At 44.6% G+C, this 20,514-nt stretch overlaps 1 protein-coding gene across 5 annotated transcripts in view; it reads left to right on the forward strand.

Moving 5' to 3' along the window:
* Positions 1–20,514, forward strand: part of COL15A1 (collagen type XV alpha 1 chain) — a 537,229-nt gene that overhangs the window by 56,490 nt on the left and 460,225 nt on the right. For 4 of the 5 annotated variants that reach the window (XM_083188345.1, XM_083188346.1, XM_083188348.1 and 1 more), the window contains exon 1: positions 17,562–18,091. The exons of the other annotated variant lie outside the window; for it this stretch is intronic. In XM_083188345.1, coding sequence (XP_083044471.1) covers positions 17,713–18,091 — 379 coding nt within the window. In that variant the 5' untranslated portion in view covers positions 17,562–17,712. Of the gene's footprint in view, positions 1–17,561; positions 18,092–20,514 lie in introns of those variants that run through there. 5 annotated transcript variants of the gene reach the window in all.

Raw genomic sequence — 20,514 nt, forward strand, 5'->3', positions numbered from 1 at the left:
CCCTGAAGGAGAGGGTCAGGTAGGCAACCCCGCATTAGTAAAAAAATAAACCAGTGTTATCATAGACTGTAATTGGCAGCTGTGTAAACTCTATGTAGCGTCTGTGAAGACCTCTGCATAATGTATAACTGTGATGTTTGCCAATGAGCTATCAGGTAATTACAAAATAGTTGACGCCTGTCTGTGTTGTATCTCAGTTACTATAGAGTTTGTTTTTTTCTGATTACTATTTGTGCTACTTGTAGATCAGAAATGCATGTGCTTCTGCAATAGCTTTAACAGCAACAAAAGAATATACAGGATTGGATTAAGCACAATAAATGGATTCCACACAGACCAGTGAGATATAAATGAACATGTAAAGAACACATATAAAGAATCATTTTGTAGCTTTTTGTAACATGACATTAATTGACATTGGGCTCAAATAGATAACACTAACAGTTTATCAAAACAAAATAAAAGCCAATGCATTAAAAAATAAACCTTTAGCATACCTCCCAACATGACCCTATCCAGGAGGGACACATTGCTCTGTTTATGGACTTTCCTCTTAATTTTTGATTAGTATAACCTGTTTTGAAGCACCTTTCTTATCAATGAACCTGTTTAAAACAGGTGATGGCAATTCCAAATTAAGAGGAAAGTCCAGAAACAGAACATTGTGTCCCTCCTAGGGAGGGTCATGTTGGGAGGTATGCTTTAGGGAGGGCCTTTAGGGCTAATACAGGGGCGTAACTATAGCACCGCAGCCCCCGCGACCGCGGGGGGCGCTATGCATGTGCGGGCGCCGGGGGCTGCAGTGCTATAGTTACGTTACACCCCGCCGCCCGCCGCACCATCCCCAGTCTTTACCTGTGCAGGTGGGGGGGACGCTGCAAGGCGGCTGGGGGGACGGGCGCTGCGGGGGACACAGCTGCGGCAATTACTTACAGCTGAGCCGGGCAGGGGGAGCCGGGAGCTGTCTGTACTGAAGAAGAAAAAAAAAAGCCCATACAATGAATGGGCAGGCATGTGAGCGCTCTCTCATCCAATTGCTGACTGGCTGAGAGAGCGCTCAGCCAATCACAGGCTGCCGATTAATTGTATGGGCTTTTTTTTTTTTCTTCCGTACTGACAGTGACAGCTCCCGGCTCCCCCTGCCCGGCTCAGCTGTAAGTAATTGCCGCCTCTGTGTCCCCCAGCCGCCTCGCAGCGTCCCCCCCACCTGCATTGACAGCTACCTGGGGGAGCGGCAGGCAGCGCAGATGGAGACCGGGGGCGCGGCGGGAGAATATAAAGAAATCTTATTCAAAAGACCGGGCGGCCGCTGATTGGCTGAGAGCTCAGCCAATCAGCGGCCGCCCGGTCTTTTGAATAGGATTTCTTCCTATTCTCCCGCCGCGCCCCCGGTCTCCATCTGCGCCGCCTGCGGTCCTCGCCTGCCGCTCCCCCAGGTACCCACAGATATATCGGATTCGGATCTGAACATCTAGACTGCGGGGGTTGGTGCGGCGGGCGGAGGGGCGGGTGAGTGGCTGGGCGCCCTCCCTTTAACGGCGGGAGGTCGCCCAAAATGTAGTTACGCCACTGGGCTAATACCATACCTCCCAACATGACGCATTCCAGGAGGGACACAATGCTCTGTTTCTGGACTTCTCTCTTAATGTAAGATTGCCTTCATCTGTTTTGAACAGATTAATCTATAAGAAAGGTGTATCACCACAGGTGATGGTAATCATAAATTAAGAGGAAAGTCCAGGAACAGAGCATGTTGTCCCTCCTGGAGAGGGTCATGTTGGGATGTGTGAGTGCAGTCACCTGTGTTGAACTAGTTCAGTGAAGATAAAGGTGTTCCAGCACAGGTGAAGGCAATCCTAAATTAAGAAAGAAGACCAGAAGCAGAGCATTTTGTACCTAATGGAATGGGTCATGTTGGAGGATATGGTACCGTACTAAGCCTTGGAAAGTGATAAAATGGAGAGTGATAAACAACCAAACTGTAGTTTTTAAACATATCCTGGGAGATATCTGGTGGAAACTGATTTGCTGGTACTCTCCATTTGGACAGCTTAGTACTTCTGGCCCAATGTGTGATTGCTATCAACTGTTTTGAACAGGTTAATTGATAAGAAAGTTATTTCAACACAGGTGATGGCAATCATAAATTAAGCGGGAAGTTCAAGCATAGAGCATTCTGTCCCTCATGGAGAGGATCTTGTTGGGAGGCACTGTATGCAAATTGGTTTTGTGCATGTCCAGGAATAGTACAAACAGATGCAGACTCTCACAGAAATGCTGATGATGAGGATGAACACTAACTATCCACTTCTGATTGGCTGATGTGCATTCACTATGGAAATTGATAGGTTCATATATTGATTTCAGATTAAAAAGTTGACATGGAAAAGGTCAACATTAGTTTTTTTAGTATTTTTTGTATCAATGTCAACACCTAAGCATGTGCACCCCTAATTAGTGTAGCAAGCATGCCAGCAATGCTTTGGGCGGATTCAGTATTGAATCCCGGCGGTCGGGATCCCGGCGTTCAGAATCCCGACGCTGGAATCCCGACAGCCGAAATGCCGACAAGGGGGGGATGTGGATCGCCTCCCCCCCCCCCCCCTTGCGGACTCGCTGCGCTCGCCACGCAGCGGGCCCGGTGCCTCGCTATGCTCGGCATTGCCGTAACTAATTTATTCTCCCGCCAGGGGTGTCGTGGACACCCACGGAGGGAGAATTTCGGCGGTCGGGATTCCGGCGTCGGGATTCTGAATGCCGGGATCCCGACCGCCGGGATTGTAACTGCATCCCCTTTGGGTCTAGGTGTCTTGTTTTGCTACTGCTGCACTCGGCACACTTTATAGTTCCCAATCAGATTCCACTTGGATGATAAAATATGAAAAAGTCATAAAAAGAAAACAATCCTGAAAAACTCCTGTGAACCTTTTCATATATCGGACATTGTCATGCCGACCTTTTGTGTCAACCTTTTGTCAATGTTGTCATTGTGCATATTGGCCTTTTGTCAATGTCAATCTATTGACTCTATCTAGGCACTGTCTATCATCCAAATATTGCATACATTATAGGGTAAATTTACTAGGATGGGAGTCCTACTGAATATGGGATTTTGCCCATGGCAACCAATCAGATTTTACTTATTTATTTAGGACCTTCTAAAATATAATAGATAGAATCTGATTGATTGCTATGGGCCAACATCCCATCTTCAATAGAACTCCTATCTTAGTAAATGTACCCCTTTGATTTTGTGAGTATATTTGAAATGACTTTTTTTTACACACAAGTTATTCCTGCTGTAGTCAATATTTGTATTTCATCCAAACATAATACTACATACAGAATGTAGCCTCCATTTGGAATGCATGAGCATAGAATTATTTGAATACAAAGAATACAGAGAAGAAAATTAGGTACTTGTTTCCTAGCACAGCGCCAGCAATAAAAATTGTATCCATCGGGTCCTAAAAAATCGCGTCGATCGCATCGCATGCAACCAAATCGCATGCGATGCGATTGACGCGATTTTTACATTGGAACCAATGTAAAATGGTCCCTGAGACCCGATATTACATTGGCCCCAATGTTAAATGCCCCCCAGACCCCAATTTTCATTGTATCACCAACCTGATGGGTCAAATCCCCCCCATTGTTAACGCCACCCCACGATGAACGCCAACCCGAAGTGTGGTGAGTGCAGCGAGCCCGCGAGGGGCGGAGGTAGGCGTCCTCCGACCTTTTCATACCCCCACTATCCACGTCGGCATGGAGTTGATTTTATATAGTGTGTCGAGCCCCGCGAGTGGACGCGCATTACTTCACAGGTATTACGCGTCCCCTCGCGGGGCTCGCCACGCTTCCGGCTTGCTGCGCTCGCCACACTATATAAAATCAACTCCACGCCGACGTGGATAGTGGGGGTATGAAAAGGTCGGAGGACGCGTAACGCCGCCCCCCGCGGGCTTGCTGCGCTCGCCACGCTTCGGGTTGGCATTCATTGTGGAGTGGCGTTAACAATGGGCGGGCATTTCACATACAAATTACCCATAAGGGGGGGGAGGGAATCAAAAATCAGGTCCATTGGGCCATTTAACATTGTTCCCTATGTAAAATCGGGTCCATCGCATCGGTCGCATTGTATGCCATTATAATGGCATACAATGGACCCGATTTTACATAGGAATTTAACAATGAATACAATCCATTCAATGTTAAATCGCGTCGGTCGCATCGCATACCTTAAGTTAAGGCATGCAATGGACGCAACGGACGCAATTTTTTAATTGTCGGGCAAAAGGCTAAAAATAGCCCAAAAATCGCGTCTTTCGCATCCATCGCATACTTTAACTTAAGTGGGACGCAGGATTCTCCCAGCTTCCGCTGTCTGCAGTGTGGTCACTTGTGGTGCCGCGCTGACAGTGTGTGATCTCCGGTGGCGGCTCCCTCATTAATCCCGAGGCGGTGTCCAGTACCCGCTCCTCAAATGACCTATAAACTGTATTGTTTGTGTGTATATACAGGTATATGTATATGTTTGAGTGTGGATGGATATATATATATATATATATATATATATGTATATATAAACGTATGTGTGTGTGTATATAATATATATATATATATATATATATATAGGTACTTGTGTATTATCACGGCACCCCCGATATTTAGTCGCGCAATTTTTCATCGCATGCATGCGATTTAAGCCCCCTATGCGATGTTAAATTGTATAAGCTCCCTAATTGACGGTGTATATATATATATATATATATATATATATATATATATATATATAAAGATTATTTTTGCCCGGCACTCGCTGTTTGAATGTGTTGGTAATACCCGTTGCCCTCCTCAGTAGGTTCTTATGACCTTGTAGATAGCGGGTACAGACAGGCGGCACTCTCAGGATTTCTAAGTGAAAAACGTGGTATTTTATTTCAAACACGATCCAACATGTTTCGGGTCTCCCTGAGGACGGGCAAGACCCGAAACATGTTGGATCGTGTTTGAAATAAAATACCACGTTTTTCACTTAGAAATCCTGAGAGTGCCGCCTGTCTGTACCCGCTATATATATATATATATATATATATATATATATATATATATATATATATATATATATATATATATATATATATATATATTTGTGCTCATAAGTATACATACCCTAGCAGAATTTGTGATTTTCTGCCCATTTGTCAGAGTATATGAATGATAACTCACAATCTTTTCTTTCACTCATGGTTATTGGTTGAGTGAAGCCATTTATTGTCAAACAACTGTGTTTACTCTTTTTAAATCAGAATGACAACAGAAACTACCCAAATGAACCTGATCAAAAGTTTACATTCCAATTCCTAATACTGTATTGCCCCCTTTAACATCAATGACAGCTTGAAGTCTTTTGTGGTAGTTGTGGTCGAGGCTCTTTATTTTCTCAGATGGCAAAGCTGGCCATTCTTCTTGGCAAAAAGCCTCCAGTTCCTGTGAATTATTGGGCTGTCTTGCATGAACTGCACATTTGAGTGGCTCAATGATATTGAGGTCAGGAGACTAAGATGGCCACTCCAGAACCTTTACTTTATTCTGCTGTAGCCAATGTCGGGTCGACTTGGCCTTGTGTTTTGGATCGTTGTCATGTTGGAATGTCCAAGTCCATGCGCATCTTTTAGAATGATGAGTGCATATTTTCCTCCAGTATTTTCTGCTGCATTCATCTGGACATCAATTTTGACCAAGTTACCAGTGCCTTTGTAGCTTACACATCCACAAAACATCAGCGACCCACAATGGTGTAGCAGCAATAAGGCAGACCCCGCTGTCGCTTGGAGGAGCGGGGTCTGTGTGGGCGCTTAGCAGCTCATGAAGTCCTGAATACAGCAGGGCACAGAGGACTCAAGTGACACCATTGCAGCCACCGACGCCCGCCCCCCACCCCTCAATGCATTACTGGGAGTGTGGCGGCAGCTGTAACCAATGGCGGGGGGCGGGATCTCTCTGAGCCTCTGCGCTCTGACTGCAAGCAGCATGGGTGCGACTATGTTTATCTGGACCTTGGACTGGGGCAGCCATGCTACCAGTGCCTGCTAGTCCTGCCACCAGCTCAACCACCAAGAGTGTCCTCGGGTGATGGGTCCTGGAGTCACCCTCTAGTCCTGCTCTGCTGAGTCCTGGTCCATCGGCATCCTATCCTCTTGGCTCATCCCTCCATTAACAAGTAAGTAGATGCCAGCTATGAACCCATATTCCTTTGTATGCATCATGTATAGATCATGCCGCTCTCTCCTTAAACCCCCTCACACCTCCCTCTCCTTTACCCCTCTCTCTGCCTACCCCTCTCTCTAATCTCTCTCTCTCTCTCTCTGTGCCTGATCCCCCTGTTTTCACCCCCTTCTCTCTCTGAGCCTGATCCCACCTCTCTCACCCTGCTCTTCCTCTGCCTCACCCCCTTCCTCTGTGTACCTGATCTTCCTTCTCTCTCTCTGTGACTGACCTTCTCTCTCTCTCCCCCTCTTCCTGTGCTTTCTGTTTTTAGATTTGTGTGTGTTCACTGTAGAGGCCCACTGCGCTGCTTTCCCCGGGGGCTCATAATGGTGTTAAGATGGCCCTGGCGGCAATGGTGCCCCATGGCCATGACAGACAATTCCCACTGATTCATTGAAGCTACTGTATACAAAGAGCCTATTGGCTACTGTGTACAAGATGAGTGGGGTGGGCTGGGATGCAGGGAAGGCAGCAGCCTGCTGGTCTCTCTGCCTCTCTCCGGGTTCTCCGTTGTGCATATAAGCCTAACTAACTATACACGCCCCTAGTCTAACCCTAACTTTACGCCCCCCACTCACACAGCCTAACTAACTACACCCCCACCCCCTCAGCCTAACACTAATACCGTGTTCTCACTGTGAGTGAGAAATACACGGCTTTTACCCGGCATTGAAATGCTGGGGACTGCATGGACAGACCCCCGTTCTCACTGCAAGGCAAATTCCCGGGTGAAGAAGTTCTACCTGGTAGCTTGTTTTTTATGCAGTGAGAACGGGTCAACCCGTGTCTGCATACCTGGATGTCAAACACGGGTAAAAAGAAGTACCCGTGTATGAGATCCGGGTATGTGGACAGTTCGCACTGCAAAAAAAACCTGTGTTAAAAGGCAAATTTCCGGGTCGACATGCTAGACCTGGGAATTTGCCTGCAGCGAGAACGGGGTATAACTATACACCACCCCATAGCCTAACCTCAATTATACACCCCACAACCCTAACTATACATCCCTCAACAGCCCAACCATTCACCACCCTCCTGGATTCAAACAATACACACACACAAAGCCTATAACCCTAACCATACACACACATACACCCGCAGCCTATAACCCTAACCATACACACACATACACCCGCAGCCTATAACCCTAACCATACACACACATACACCCCGCAGCCTATATCCCTAATAATACACACATACACCACGCAGCCTATAGCCCTAACCATACACACACACACACCCGCAGCCTATAACCCTAACCATACACACACATACACCCCGCAGCCTATATCCCTAATCATACACACATACCCCGCAGCCTATAACCCTAATCATACACACATACCCGCAGCCTATAACCCTAACCATACACACATACACCATGCAGCCTGTAACCCTAATCATATACACATACCCCACAGCCTATAACTCTAAACATACACACACATACCCCGCAGCCTATAACCCTAACCATACACACACACCCCACAGCCTATAACCCTAGCCATACACACATACCCCGCAGTATATAACCCTAACCATACACACACATACACCCTGCAGCCTATATCCCTAACCATACACACACCCCGCAGCCTATAACCCTAATCATACACACATACCCTGCAGCCTAAAACCCTAACCACACACATACACCCCGCCGCCTATAACCCTAACCATACACACACACCCCACAGCCTATAACCCTAACCATACACACACATACACCCCATAGCCTATAACCCTAACCATACACACACATACATCCCGCAGCCTATAACCCTAACCATATACACATACCCCGCAGCCTGTTACCCTAACCATACACACAACCTGCAGCCTATAACCCTAACCATACACACACCCTGCGGCCTATAACCCTAATCATACACACATACCCCACAGCCTATAACCCTGATCATACACACATACACCCCACAGCCTATAGCCCTAATCATACACACATACCCCGCAGCCTATAACTCTAACAATACACACACATACCCCCCGCAACCTATAACCCTAACCATACACACACATACCCCCTGCAGCCTATAACCCTAACCATACACACATACACCTGCAGCCTATAACCCTAATCATACACACATACACCCCGCAGTCTATAACCCTAACCATACATACACATACACCCCGCAGCCTATAACCCTAACCATACACACATACACCCCGCAGCCTATAACCCTAACCATACACACATATCCAGCAGCCTATAACCCTAACCATACATACACCCTGCAGCCTATAACCCTAACCACACACATACACCCCGCAGCCTATAATCCTAACCACACACCGCAGCCTATAACCCTAACCATACACACATATCCAGCAGCCTATAACCCTAACCATACATACACCCTGCAGCCTATAACCCTAACCACACACATACACCCCGCAGCCTATAACCCTAACCACACACCGCAGCCTATAACCCTAACCATACACACATATCCAGCAGCCTGTAACCCTAACCATACATACACCCTGCAGCCTATAACCCTAACCACACACATACACCCCGCAGCCTATAACCCTAACCACACACCCGCAGCCTATAACCCTAACCATACACACATATCCAGCAGCCTATAACCCTAACCATACATACACCCTGCAGCCTATAACCCCAACCACACACATATCCCCTGCAGCTTATAACCCTAACCATACACACACACACATACCCCCCGCAGTCTATAACCGTAACCATACACACATACACCGGCAGCCTATAACCCTAATCATACACACATACACACCGCAGCCTATAACCCTAACCACACACATACACCCCGCAGCCTATAACCCTAACCATCCACACATACACCCCGCAGCCTATAACCCTAACCATACACACATATCCAGCAGCCTATAACCCTAACCATACATACACCCTGCAGCCTATAACCCTAACCACACACATATCCCCCGCAGCTTATAACCCTAACCATACACACACATACCCCCCCCCCCCCCCCGCAGTCTATAACCCTAACCATACACACACACACCGGCAGCCTATAACCCTAATCATACACACATACACACCGCAGCCTATAACCCTAACCATACACACACATACACCCCGCAGCCTATAACCCTAACCATCCACACATACACCCCGCAGCCTATAACCCTAACCATACACACATATCCAGCAGCCTATAACCCTAACCATACATACACCCTGCAGCCTATAACCCTAACCACACACATATCCCCCGCAGCTTATAAGCCTAACCATACACACACATACCCCCCCCGCAGTCTATAACCCTAACCATACACACACACACCGGCAGCCTATAACCCTAATCATACACACATACACACCGCAGCCTATAACCCTAACCATACACACACATACACCCCGCAGCCTATAACCCTAACCATCCACACATACACCCGCAGCCTATAACCCTAACCATACACACATATTCAGCAGCCTATAACCCTAACCATACATATAACCTGCAGCCTATAACCCTAACCACACACATACACCCCACAGCCTATAACCCTAACCACACACCCGCAGCCTATAACCCTAATCATACACACATACACCCCGCAGCCTATAACCCTAACCATACACATACACCCTGCAGCCTCTACCCCTAACCACACACCCCCAGCCTATAACCAGGGGTGGATTTAGGGATGAGGGCGCCCCTAGGCACAACAATAATGTTTACTAAGTAGAACAGTTTATAGGGGCAGTATGTGCATGTCCCATCACTTTACACTCTATTTAAGATGGAATATAGTACAGTACAGTGGATATTTTGCAGTTATTGGTACATTTTGGGCTGACAGTACTATCACAGGCATCAAAGTGCCGCCCCCAAACAAAGTGCCGCCCCCAAACATGTGCCTCACGTGCCTAATGGGAAATTCGGCTCTGCCTTTAACCCTAACCATACACACATACACCCGCAGCCGATAACACTAACCATACACACATACCAGTGGCGTAGCTACTTATTATGCGCCCCCCCCCCCCCCGCCACTCCCCCTCCCCTCGGCAGCCCCCCCCCATGCCCATACCTGCCCACCCGCTGCTGTCTGCGGTACCTGCCTGCCGTGCCGTCACGGTCCCGTAGCGCTGGCTCCTGCTGCTAATAATGAAACGTGACTCTTAGAAAATGGCTGCCCCCATACTGCAGACAGAAAACTGTCTGCAGTATGGGGGCAGCCATTTTCTAAGTGTCCGTTTTCATTATAGAAGCAGGAGCCAGCGCTAGGAGAGACGGGACTGTGACGGCAGTCACAGCACGGCAGGCAGGTACCGCAGACAGCAGCGGGTAACTATAGCCCCGCAGACCCCCGGCGCCCAAACTTACTCTGCGCCTCCTCGCCACCGCGGGGGCTGCGGAGCTATAGTTACACCACTGACACCTACACCTGGCAGCTTTATATAATGTATCACTAAAAAGGAGAGAAAGGGTGACTCTTTTTGTCGGGGCACGACTTAATAAATTTCTATATGATTATATATATATATTTTGTTACTGACTTATCCCTATACCATATTCATAGGGGAGAGACTAATACAGAGAAAGATATATTTTTTATGTATTTTTTATATATGCAGTGTTAGTGTGAATAAGTGTATAACGATCTTAATAGTATTGTTTATCACAGAATCACAAATTAATGTGAATGTATCAGCCGTGATCACTTCATGATCTCAATGACGGGATATTCTCCCATGAGGCATCAATTGGCCTGGCTGATTTTTTAATGGAGTGACAATATTAAAATTCGTATAAGTGCAATTAAAGAAATGTGCAATCAATTATTGATTGTTGTGAATTAAAAGTAAGAATGGCGAAATATCTATTTATCAGGTGCTTTGTCACAGGGGGATTACCACAGCATATGGTTCTGTGGTATATGAGGGTAAATACCCGAATCTACTGGTGTTTTATTTCTTGAGGATTTATCTAGAGGTGAGTATCAGTGTTTAGAAAGTTTTTAGCTGATTTCCCTTAGTCTCCAATCTTTCCTACTTTCTGGCCGTGTGTCTCAAAGACAGTGAACGGACCAGATGAGGGGATGATTATAAAGGAGACCTGTGGTCGGATCAGTGAAAGAGAGGGGAGGGGAAAGAAAATAGGGATCTGCTGTTGGAAACCGGATCCAGTTTCACCCCTGATAGTTAAACCAGTGCAGAGGATCACGTGGTGCCGGGACCAATGAGAGTCCCTTAGATCGAAGCAATCTCAGTCCCAATGGGAAAAGTATATCTTACACCTGCCAGTTAGCAGTATTATACAACAGTGGAATACGTCCCTCACTTAAGCATAGTTTGGGTAAAGTTAGTATAATACATCCTCACCACAATATTGCAACCTCACCACAAGTATAATATAGTTAGTCGCTACAATGTAAATGTTTTAACATGAAAGATTGGTCTATACATTATATCCTCATACAGTAGGCTGGGTTAATTCCAGCGACTTAACTATAGCAACAATGTGAAAAGTAAAAAACAAAAATAAGCAAATTGATACTCAGACAGCCTTCACTGAATCCTCCTTGATACACCAGATTCCCCTCTGTGACATTCAGCCCCGATACTGGACGCGCGTTTCGCCTGGAGGCTTGTTCACCAATGGTAGGGGCATTACAGTGTTGTTTGTATTCTATAAGTGGCATTATGGTGCATAGTGTAAGGTACATTATAGAAACATAGAATTTGATGGCAAATAAGAACCATTTGGCCCATCTAGTCTGCCCGTTTATCCTTCAGGTAATCTCAACCCTTTTTAATCCTTATTTCTTTGTAAGGATCTTCATATGCCTATCCCAAGCATGTTTAAATTGTTCTACTGTCTTAGCCTCTACCACCTCTGATGGGAGGCTATTCCACCTATCCACTACCCTTTCTGTGAAGGTGTGTGGTGTATAGTGTGAGTAGCATTAAGATGTGTTGCATAATGTATAAGGGACAATACGGGGGAGGGAGGGCGCGGCAGAAAATATTTTATATTGTTACGCCACTGTCGACCCACCTCCGTGTTTCACAGTAGGAATGGTGTACCTTTCATCATAGGCCTTTTTGACTCCTCTCCAAATGTAACGTTTATGGTTGTGGCCAAAAATTTACATTTTGGCCTCTTCATTCCAAATGACTGTTCCAGAAGTTTTGAGGCTTGTCTCTGTGCTGTTTGGAGTATGGGATGCTTTGTGGCATTTGCGTAGTAATGGCTTTCTTCTGGTGACTCGACCATGCAGCCCATTTTTCTTCAAATGCCTCCTTATTGTGCATCTTGAAACAACCACACCATTTTTTTTTCAGAGAGTCCTGTACTTCAGCTGAAGTTATCTGTGGCTTTTTCTTTACATCCTGAACAATTTTCCTGGCAGTTGTGGCTGAAATTTCTACCTGAATGTAATTTAATTTCTACAGAATCCCTCATTTTCCACTTCTTAATTAGAGTTTGAACACTGCTGATTGGCATTCTCAATTGCTTGGATATCATTTTATATCACTTTCCTGTTTTATCCAGTTCAATTACCTTTTCCTGCAGATCCTTTGACATTCTTTTGCTTTCCCCATGACTCCTGTGCGGTCCATATTGTTAATCCTACTGAAATCATAATGTGATATATAAGTGAAATAGAATATGTTATTCGGTACTTGTGTACCATCACGGCGCCCATCGCATCGCAGACCATATCGCATGCGATGCGATATTGCGCGATGTTCCACAATGTCATACAATTTTAAAATTGTATGGCATTGTATATGGCATACAATGCCATACAATGCGATGGGATGCGATTATAACTTGTAAAAGCACCCTAATGGGTGCTTACAATGTTAAATGCACCCCCACGCTACCCCCCAAGTATAACCGTGAACCCGAAGCGTGGCGAGCGGTGGCGGTACGCGTCCTACGACCTTTTCATACCCCCACTATCCACGTTGGTGTGGAGTTGACTTTATAAAGTGTTGCGAGTGCAACGAGACACCGAGCCTGAAGCGTGGCGAGCGCACGCGCAGAACAGGTATACGCGGGCGCTCGCCACGCTTCAGGCTCGGTGCGCTCGCCACACTTTATGAAATCAACTCCACGCTGACGTGGATAGTGGGGGTATGAAAAGGTTGGAGGACGCGTACCGCCGCCGCTTGCCACGCTTCGGGTTCACGTTTTTACTTGGCGGGTGGCCTGGGGGTGCATTTAACATTGTAAGCACCCATTAGAGTGCTTAAAAGCACCCATTAGGGTGCTTATACAATTTTATATCGCATAGGGGGCTTAAATTGCATCGCATCGCATGCCATCGGGTTTATGTCATGCGATGCGATACGATTAAAAATCGTGCGACTAATTATCGTGGGCACCGTGCTAGTACACAAGTACCTATTATTCTTTCCAAAAAAAAAATATATATATATATATATTTTTTTTTTTTTTTAAAGAATAATATATTCTATTTCACTTATATATCACATTATGATTTCAGTAGGATTAACAATATGGACCGCACAGGACCACTATTATGATAATAGCATATCCTATATCAAACAGAAGGTATATATTTCTTTGTTCTTCAATTATGGCTCACCACCACCTTTTTCTTGTTCTTTCTTCTTTTTCTCTTTTTGAAAATATATTTCCACCTAAAAGGTCTTCTTTGGAAACTTGCTTCGTCCTTTATGAACCTTGTTTATTCGCATATATTATTATATTATTATTATTTTATTATATGTACTTATACAAATGTTTGCATTTATAGAATGTACCCTGATGATGTCTTTTTAAAGACGAAACACGTTGAGACATTTCTCCATTTTATGACTATCTATTGAAGGATCAAATAAAGCAATTGCTTGGATGAAATTTTCGTCATTATTTTAAAATTATTGGTTTCATAAGGACTGTACATCGACAGATTGGCGCCTCACCACTATTGGGGAGAAGATTGTGGTACTTGTTCCCTTGGCCCTCGGGGAGCATTGTGGTTGGGCAGCCTATTTGCACAATTGTTCATATATATTTTTTTGTGTATAGCGCGTGGAGGAATATTGGGGTTTGATATATATATATATATATATATATATATATATATATATTGCACAAATAGTCCGGCACTCCCCTAGTCCACTTACGGATACTCTTGGCCCAGGTGCCCCTCCAGAGGGAACTGAATCCCACCTAATACACTCCTCCAACACAGATTGCCCCCTACTTGGCACTAGTAAAAATCTTTTTTTGAACTAAGCAATACCCTGAGTGACATCTGTGTTGGAGGAGTGTATATATATATATATATATATATTTTTTTTTTTCAGAAAAAAACAGGCGTCACTCACGGGTTTAGTAATGAAAAAACGTGTATTAAAAATATAACATGGTGTCACATCAAATAGCCCGACGTTTCGAGGCTGTGCGCCCCTTCTTCAAGGTGCACCTTGAAGAAGGAGCGCACAGCCTCGAAACGTCGGGCTATTTGATGTGACACCATGTTGTATTTTTAATACACGTTTTTTCATTACTAAACCCGTGAGTGACGCCTGTTTTTTTCTGAAAATATCCATTACTTCTGGAAGGCACCACGGTACATTGTCGACTCAGCTAGAGTGCCGACCGACCCACCCGCATATATATATATATATATATATATATATATATATATATATATATATATATATACAGTGTATATATATATATATATATATATATATATATTTCTCATAAGCTCAACGTGTTTCATATATATGGTGGGCAATGATTAAAATTTTAAATTGTGATTAATTGCATTCAATTGTTGGGATTAACTGAGATTAATCGCAATGATAGGCACATAAGTACCACTTACCTAAAATCTCGTTGCCAAGGGTTCCATGCTTGTTTCCGGGAGGGATTACATTCTTATTGCCTAGGGGGATTTCATGCTCATTGCCATAAAGGGTTCCATACTTGTTGCCAGGGGTTTCATGCTTGTTACCGGATGGGGGGGTTCTTGCTCATTGCCAGGGCAGTTTACCTGCTTGTTGCCAGGGGGGCTTTATGTGTTCCTTGCCAGGGGGTTTACTTGCTCATTGCCAGGGGGGGTTTACTTGCTCGTTGCCAGGGGGAGTTTACTTGCTCATTGCCAAGTGAGGTTTACTTGCTCGTTGGCAGGTGGGGTTTACTTGTTTGTTGCCAGGGGGGTTTACATGCTTGTTACCAGGGGTTGCAGGGCCACAGCGCTCCCAGAATCTGCACTTCCAGGTAGCACTGGGCACTGTGCCCTTCCCGAACAGATGCTAGAGGTGAAGGAACACCTCTAGCGTCTGCCTCCTTTACAGCGATGCCCATTTTTGGAGGGGAGCAGGGTCCCATATGGTGCAGTTTTCCCCGTCAGCCCCATCTCCCGTCCGTTTCCCGGTTTATATTTAAAACTATATTTAACAGTAAAAATCAACACAACCTCAACATAAATTGTAACAGTGTATATAGAAATACCTTTGTATTGAGAGGAGGAATAGAGGTGCCAATACACAATAAAATCCAGTATCGTTATTGGATATTGGACAGTGTGTGTTGGTATTCAAAGATATACAGTTCCAGTCAATTTCCCAGAAAAATGGTATTTACCCAGTGTTGATCAGAGTCCATGAATGATCGTCCTAAATGAGCAAGATGTCCTCTCAATATGGTGCTGTGAAGATGGACGATGGAGCATGACCTCTTGTAATGGGTTGGAATGGGTATGGATCATTAGGTTGACAAGCATTGGGTCGAGACCATTAGGTCGACATGCTGAAAGGTCGACAGGTCATTAGGCCGACACAAGCATTAGGTTGACATGGGAAAGGTCGACAGTCAAAAGGTCGACATGGGATTTTTCATAGTTTTTTTTACCGGATTGTCAACACAGTCGACATGGACACTGAAACGTAGCACTGTGTCCCCTTGCATGGCTCACTGCGCTCGCCATGTTTCGGGGTGGGGCCTTGCTACGCTTGGCACACTATTTTATTCTCCCTCCACTCCCTAGTGGATGGTAGGGTATGAAATATCAACTGTCAGCACATGTCGGCTCAAAAAACAGTGAAAAACCCCATGTCGTACTTGCCCATGTTGATCTAATGCTTGTGTCGACCGAATGACCTGTCGACCTAGACCCATGTCGACCTAGTCCCATGTAGACCTAGACCCATGTCGACCTTTCAGCATGTCGAAGTAATGGTGTCGACCCAATGCTTGTCGACCTAATGCTTGTCGACCTAATGACCGTATACCGTTGGAATTGCTGGTCCAGAATAGGAAAGGAGAAGTGCCTTTGCTAGGCAAACTCAACATGTTTCAGTGTGACACACACCTTCCTCAGGAGCAAAGTAGATGGCATGTGCCAGACAAAACTCATTGAGCTTGCCTACCAAAGACACTTCGGGCGGGATGTTCAAACATTCGCAGCCCAGCTCCGCCCCCCTTCGCCGCTTATTGCCGACATAATTATCGCATATGCTGTAACATATGTGATATTTATGGCAAAGGTCAGCTCTTGTGTTAAGAGCTGTCCTTTGCGGTGAGAGTCAGCGGGTCCCATCGGGTCCCGGCGGCTCCCCCCTCCCTCCCTTACCCGGCACTGCTGCTGCTGCGCCGGGCTCTCCTCCTCCCTGCACCCGGAAGAGGATAATAGTGCCTCCATCGTAATGCTAGAATTGATATTCTGCACGTATTCCATCTTTACACAATACAATAGACTTATTTGGTTTGTCTTTGACATTGCCAGTACTGTACCATACATTTAGGAATATATGAAAAATAATACATAGCCAAGTGTCTCAGGTTTTCATAACAAGCGAATATTATTAAATACAATTAATAGCAAATGAATGCCTGACACTTTATCACTGGATAAGGCTGAAACAAGGAAAGTACAATGTAAACTGCATTAAGTACTGTATGATGCTGTTATTAGCTGCAGAAAAGATTTGTGTCCTGGTGCAGGGTACTGCATGTTTAAACTCGACCAAGGCAAAGACTCTGCTTACTTTATTAGACATAATAATCTTATTTCAATCTGTTCTGAAACTATTTACAAGTCCTAATACGCTTCAGACCGCTGAACAAAGCTTAGTTGTATGATAAAAAGTTATTTGTTGCAGCAAGTGGTGTACATTCATTTCTTAAGTGTGTGTTGATTGGTGTGCAAAGGAACCTCCTCTTGGTACTGGGCAGCATTCCCTTAATTTACATGAGAAAAAGGTTGTTGGTTTGCTAGCTTAACATCTACATTACACAAAAGAACAGAACGGATACAGAGAAAGTTTGATTCTCTCCAGACATATTCTAATCTTCTGCAAAACTTTTGACACTTTTTTTTGCTGTGAGTTAATCTGCATTTAAATGTAGACAGAGAAGAAAAATATATATTAAAGGCTCCACTGGGATATCAACTTAATTACAGATGCTACTAGATACTGTCTTTTTAAGCCATTTTAAGAATATGGTGAAGTGGATTTTGCTATGCTCTACTTTTCTTACCCAATGTCAAAATGTGGAGGCGCAATGGTGGTGGTGGTGGAGAGATACAAAAACCACTATTTCCCCACCAGGAAATTTGCCAAACTCATCTATTGGAAGCCTGGCTAGTACAGTTTTGGACGGCAGGTCATATGCAGAGACTACCTTTACTATTGCAACTATTCTGGAGGCACATTCTGTTACTTCAAGCAGTGTGACAGCTACACACAAGCAGACAGCTACACCAGTGTCTCTACCAAACACAAAAATGTCAGGGACTCATAAGCAGCCGAAGAAAAGAACACATACACATAGAAAAACAGGTAATCCTATTAAATTAACATTTTATATGAAACGTAAATCGATAGATTGTACTGCTTGTATGCTAATGATTTTCTCATTTAAGCCTTTGTTGGGGATAAGCATCCCAAAATTGTAAGATATTTTAAACAATATGGCAGTTTTCAACCAATTGGAGAAACCAATCTTTTAAAAACTTTCAGAGTATGGGCATGATTCCCACTTGTTGTTTATCTAGCGCGCTCATCCCTTCAATATGTGGAAAGATAACGACGTGTCTTGCACGATTTGGCCCACATCGTTTAGTATGTAGTCATGATTAACCTATGAGCTAATGATGTGTTCATGATTTTTAGTTGTTAAACGACCCATCTAATCCTCTCATCATTTACAAAATAGTTTTGTGTGTGGGTATGATATCTTTTAGCAGGAGTGTTCTGGATTTCACAGAAAATTGGGTGACAGATTGGATTGTTCAGCAAATCAACCATGTGTGGGCACCTATAAATTCATTCAATAATAGAATAGAAAATCATCATTGGGCTATATTTACTAAGTGCTGGGTTTTTAAAGCCAATGATTTTCAGCAGTTTTGCCTTTAATGATATTGAGTGAAAAACCCATGCAAAACCTGAAAACCTGCCACTTATCAAATATCCCCACAGGAATTGTATGAAACAGCATGTTATAGCTATTCCAATCAAATGTGTTCTAGTCAAGGCAGCCATCAGGGCGGTATTGCGGGGACTCCAGTACCAGGGCCAGACAGAAACGGGGCCCAGGAGTTTATAAAGTATAATTTGTCATAAACAAAATTCACATTTCCTTGAAGCAATGTAGTGGTTGAGTAGTGTGACCAGTGTTGCAGACACAGTCTCACCAGGTATTCAAAAAAGGGAAGGGGGGTCCTGCCTATTTTGTCCGTCCCGGTCCCCACAATTTCTGATGGAAGGCCTGGTTCCAGTAATGGATGGGTGGTGGTCAGAGCCGGCCTTATCCAATCTGATGCCCTAGGCAAGTTTTTTGTTGGTGCCCCCCCCCCCCCCCCCCCCCCGGTGCCGATTTCCCAGCACACATGTGAATGGATGTTTAGCATAACCATCCAATCGCAGCCTTGCACGCGGAGGCAAAATCATCTGATGGTGCCAACCATTGGATGATTTCTACAGCACTTGCAGATCTAAGACACCTCTCCACCTCTACACACTTTAAACAGGAGGGAGGCACACAAAACTTCATCACAGGCAGCAGCTGGGATAACCTTACTTTAGAAGAAGAGACCTCCTTCCCCCACATAACAGCTTATAGAAACCCCCCTGGCATGCATTGCATGTGCGTACCAGCAGAGGCTTCAGGGTTATAGGGCTAATGCTTCAGTAACCGATAGCGATCTACCTGCGGAAGCTCCTCAACGTTCTGGCCACCCCAGACCAATGGCATAGGAGACTGCAGTGATCGCAAAAACCTAAAAAAAATAATGGGTCCTTGGGATCCCTCACTTACAAAAATCAGGGTCCCACCTGACATTTTCTGGGTCTTAACGAAATAAAGCCTCCTCTTCCCTTCCCCCTAGCATGGCACATACAGAAGCCTCCTCCTTTCCCCCACATGGCATATATCCTGAGCAGACGGCTAGCCTGAGCCAATTGTATAGTACCAATTCACATTACACCACACATTTAGTAGCACTTCTACACATTGTGCCAGCTATAGCCACTTGGACACACTGCGACAGGATTACGCACACCATAATGCCCATTACGCATTATGCCACACACCGTTATGACCATTACATGACATGCCACATACTGTACCATAATGCCCAGCATTGCAGCCCGAAACATTTGTTGAAATAAACATACATTTTTTTCACTGCATGGAAGTTTCCCAAGTTCTGCCTTATTCTACGAGATATATATAAGTGTTCATTCTAGCACCCGCTATCTTTGAAAACCCATGCAATTCCTCTTCCCTGCCTGGGGTGTCACTGTCTGCTGTAGTGCTACTAGCACATTGTGGTCTGTATATCAGCACTGATATGGAAACCAGACCTGTGCTAGAAACACCACAGCAGACAGCGTCACCCTAGGCAGGGAACAGGAACTGCATGGGTCTTCAAAGATAGCGGGTGCTAGAATGAACACTATATATAGCTCTATCCACTTCAGACTAGTATACATATATATAATATTCCCAAAGATGACTGAATAAATAAAACGTTGGTAGCCTTGCATCCCTGATTTCAGAAGACCGTGAGTGCTGCCTATTTCATATATATATATATATATATATATATATATATATATATATATATATATATATATATATATATATATATATATATATATATATATATAGAGAGAGAGAGAGAGAAAGCAGGGATTAGAGAGCGCTTGAGCCACCAGCTTAGACTTCCACCAATAGCAGTTAAATATAATGCAATACA

The sequence above is a fragment of the Crinia signifera genome, chromosome 5 (genome assembly GCF_055691185.1).
Source record: "Crinia signifera chromosome 5, ASM5569118v1, whole genome shotgun sequence".
NCBI classification, from domain to species: domain Eukaryota; kingdom Metazoa; phylum Chordata; class Amphibia; order Anura; family Myobatrachidae; genus Crinia; species Crinia signifera.